The sequence below is a fragment of the Carassius gibelio genome, chromosome B10, assembly GCF_023724105.1.
Source record: "Carassius gibelio isolate Cgi1373 ecotype wild population from Czech Republic chromosome B10, carGib1.2-hapl.c, whole genome shotgun sequence".
Classification (NCBI taxonomy): domain Eukaryota; kingdom Metazoa; phylum Chordata; class Actinopteri; order Cypriniformes; family Cyprinidae; genus Carassius; species Carassius gibelio.
Window position 1 is genome coordinate 25,876,150 of NC_068405.1, and position 3,456 is coordinate 25,879,605.

A 3,456-nucleotide genomic window follows, 5' to 3' on the forward strand; every position below is an offset into this window, starting at 1 on the left:
CATTGGGTCAGCTGGACAATCAGAGCAGACTGCGCTTGTCGGAAATGTTTGAGAGAGGCAGGCAATAGAGCACCTACAATAATGTGCAGTATTTGAAAAATAATGTGTTTTTTGAACATTAAAGCATGTCAATATATTCTGTTACACAAAATAAAGATCTTTAAACAAGGATCACATGATCCCTTCAACTGTAAGGATCTGTATCATCTTTTAGTCTACTTTTGTAAGATTGAGACCATTGTACCATTGCCCTGAGACAATTCAAATGATGCTAAACCTGACTGTAACTATAAATTGCATCCATGTAGAACATAATACTACTGAACATTCTAAGTGAACCAAGTAAAGGGAGGATGGGTAAGTGGAAGGAAGGGGATGAGAATGAACTGATGCATATATGAGAGAGGCGTTTCCTGCACCTCCACTCAGTGGGGGTGTCTGTGTATGATTGTGTTGGCTGTTTCTCATGAGATCAAAGTATCTGAGGTTCTTTCAAGTTCTTTCAATTTACAATTGCTTAAAGTATAAGAAGTGGCAAATACCACTAGTAAGTACAGATCAGCTGGTGAGGTGAGTACAAGTTTGTAAGGCATTATTTGATCTGTAAAACTCAAGTGTGATTTAAAACCATATAAACATATGATCACTGACATACAAGTGACTGCGTAGTTAATGATTTAAATTAAATGTCTTAATGTCCAATATTTTTAATTGTTGAATAATATTGAATAGTTGCCTTTGTCAAATTGCTTATTTTCCACACATGTAAGCAATGTTCCTTCTAATTTGTTTCTTGTCCTTTTTGAGATTTATTAGTTTCATAATTTATAAATACAAAAAAACAAATATTTTTAATAAATATTTAAAACAAAATTATTGTAGAGTCTACAAACTGCTACACCTGTAAATTTTTAAGTTTTGTTACTGTTTCGTGCCCATCATCTGCTATTTCCAGCACTTAATCAAGCCAATCTTCTGTAAAACATGATGACCTTTTATTTCACATGTCATCGTGTTTGCGTTGGCTCTTGTGTCAAGCTATTTCATCTGCAACCATCAATGAATTCGATCTCTACAGTGACTTATTTGGCGCACATCTTGTCTTTCTATGAAACCTCATTCACCGGTTCTAACTCTATAGCAACACCAATTCTATGGTGGTTTGCAATTATTTTGCATTTAATAGAATTCAGTCAACTGGCTTTCCCAATTCATTTTTGCACCTGTCACATTATTTCTTCTGTCGTGACTGTGCAGCTCAGGGGGAACATTGTTCATGAGTCACTTTGTATAAAAGAATCTGCTAACTGAATGATTAAATGTTTGACGCTGATAATAAATTATATTTACAGGACAAGCAGAGCACTATGGACAGCAGCAACTCAAGCAAAATGAATCAAATATATACTGATAATTTTTCTGACAATGTCTACAACAATATTTGTAAGGATTGTTTCAATGATCTGGAGAATTTTACGAGAGTGAGTTCTCTGGTCTTCTTCTACCTGACCTTGATCCTCGGTGTTCCTGGAAATGCATTTGTCGTGTATGTTGCTGGATTGAAGATGAAGAGGACTGTCAATACAGTAGGGTTTCTTAATCTAGCGATTGCTGACCTCTTGTGCTGCCTTTCCACTATTTACTACATTACCAAGAGAGCTATTGGCTACTGGCCGTACGGATCCGTAATGTGCAAGATTTTCCCCTTCATTATGTACATCACCATGTTTTCCAGCGTTTTCACACTGAGCTTGATTAGTCTGGATCGGTTTACTCGGGTGATCACACCGGTTTGGGCTCAGAATCATCGCAGCTTGTTCATCGCACGACTGTCCTGTGCAACAGTTTGGATTCTGGCTTCAATTCTCAGTCTGCCTTTTATGATGTTAGCAAAGTTTCTAACAAATACAAATAAAACATCCTGCCTGTTTCATGAACCTGATGAATACCATTTAAAATTGTATGGAGGGTTTAGCATCATCAGATTTGTGTTTGGCTTTTTGGTTCCTCTCATATGCATCACAGCATGCTACGGATTCATCGCACGCAAGTTAGGCAAGAGTCAATTTAACAGTGGACGAGCGTTTCGTATCATGTTTGCTGTAATCTTGGCCTTTTTTCTTTGCTGGTTGTTCTATCACATAGTAGCTTTGATAATAATATATGGCGAGAAATCCAGTTCCCTTGTGGCTGTGGCTGCGTCAGTGTATCCGTTGACCTTCTCTTTGGCGTATTTCAACAGCTGTCTGAACCCCATTCTGTATGTTTTCATGGGGCAGGATTTTAAGAGCAATGTTAAACTTTCTCTAAGACGTGTTTTTGAAAGAGTTTTCTCTGAGGATGGAACACAAACATCACAATCCACACAGTCACAACAAATGCACTCAGTGTAGTGAAGATATTAAAACATTTATACATATTATAGTTTTCTGATTTATTTTTATTACTATTCTAATAATGTTCTAATTATTTATTTTCTTAATTCATCAACTCAAAGTCAGCAAGTAATCTAACTCTTATTCATCATTCCTGTGTGTTTCTCTCTGTATTGTTGATGTATTTTCAGTGATTGGTGATTTGTGAACTATCGTCAAAGCTTAACATCACAGTGATTGAATACTGGTGCTTGATTCACTTTTTTGGTTGCTATCAGCTTAGAAAAAGCTTGCAATATTTCACTAATAATGACATGTGGTTTCTATGCTGAATTCATGAAGAAAAAATAAAAATGTAATTTAATAACAAAAACTGGTTTTGTTTTACTCTGCCTTATCTCAGTGATTTAATCATTTTGGTGTTTTTCTACTTTACTGTTATAAGTGCATCATGTATAAACATTGTTTTCAATATAAAATGCAAAAAATATAAATTCATCATTATTGTAATGTTAATTGAAACTTAAATTCACATAGTTTGGGTTTTTTTTATTTTTTAAACGAGGATACATACATTTGGAGGCAATTACTAAGAAAACTGACCGCTGCAACAAAACAACTTCCTCCTTTTGATCATGACAGGAAAGTGAGCAGGAGACACTTGTTAATGACAGATAACAGATTTTAAGATTCCAAATACTTTGCTGTAAATGTATATGAACATTACATCAGTAGCGACACACATCTACCAGCATTTACTAAAACCTAACTTTGAAACTTTGTAAAATGAAAATCCTCTTTTTACTTTTTTTTCAGAAGAAATGCATCAAATACATGACAGATGACAGACTTAAAGGTCTGCATGCCAAATGCATTATCATAAATTCAAATGCAAATAAAATTAATGTGAAAATGTCCTCTTATAACACATTCTGTACTATAAAATGCTATAAAAGTGACCTGATTCTTGATCAGAACAGTATTAATTCTGCATGTCTTTTGTAGTATAAATAGTGAGCAGTATATTCATATTATTTTGATGGAGCTTGATAAGGACAATATAAGTCTAAAATACTGAGAA

The 3,456-nt window shown here is 34.6% G+C and overlaps 1 protein-coding gene across 1 annotated transcript; it reads left to right on the plus strand.

The window, feature by feature from the left end:
* The first annotated feature begins 272 nt into the window (after nt 1–272).
* LOC127966586 (C3a anaphylatoxin chemotactic receptor-like) lies at nt 273–2,725 on the plus strand. The gene is made up of 2 exons (XM_052567694.1): nt 273–570; nt 1,353–2,725. Exon 2 carries the CDS (start codon nt 1,368–1,370, stop codon nt 2,391–2,393), a length of 1,026 nt encoding a protein of 341 aa, XP_052423654.1. The 5' UTR covers nt 273–570; nt 1,353–1,367; the 3' UTR covers nt 2,394–2,725.
* The last annotated feature ends 731 nt before the right edge of the window (nt 2,726–3,456 follow it).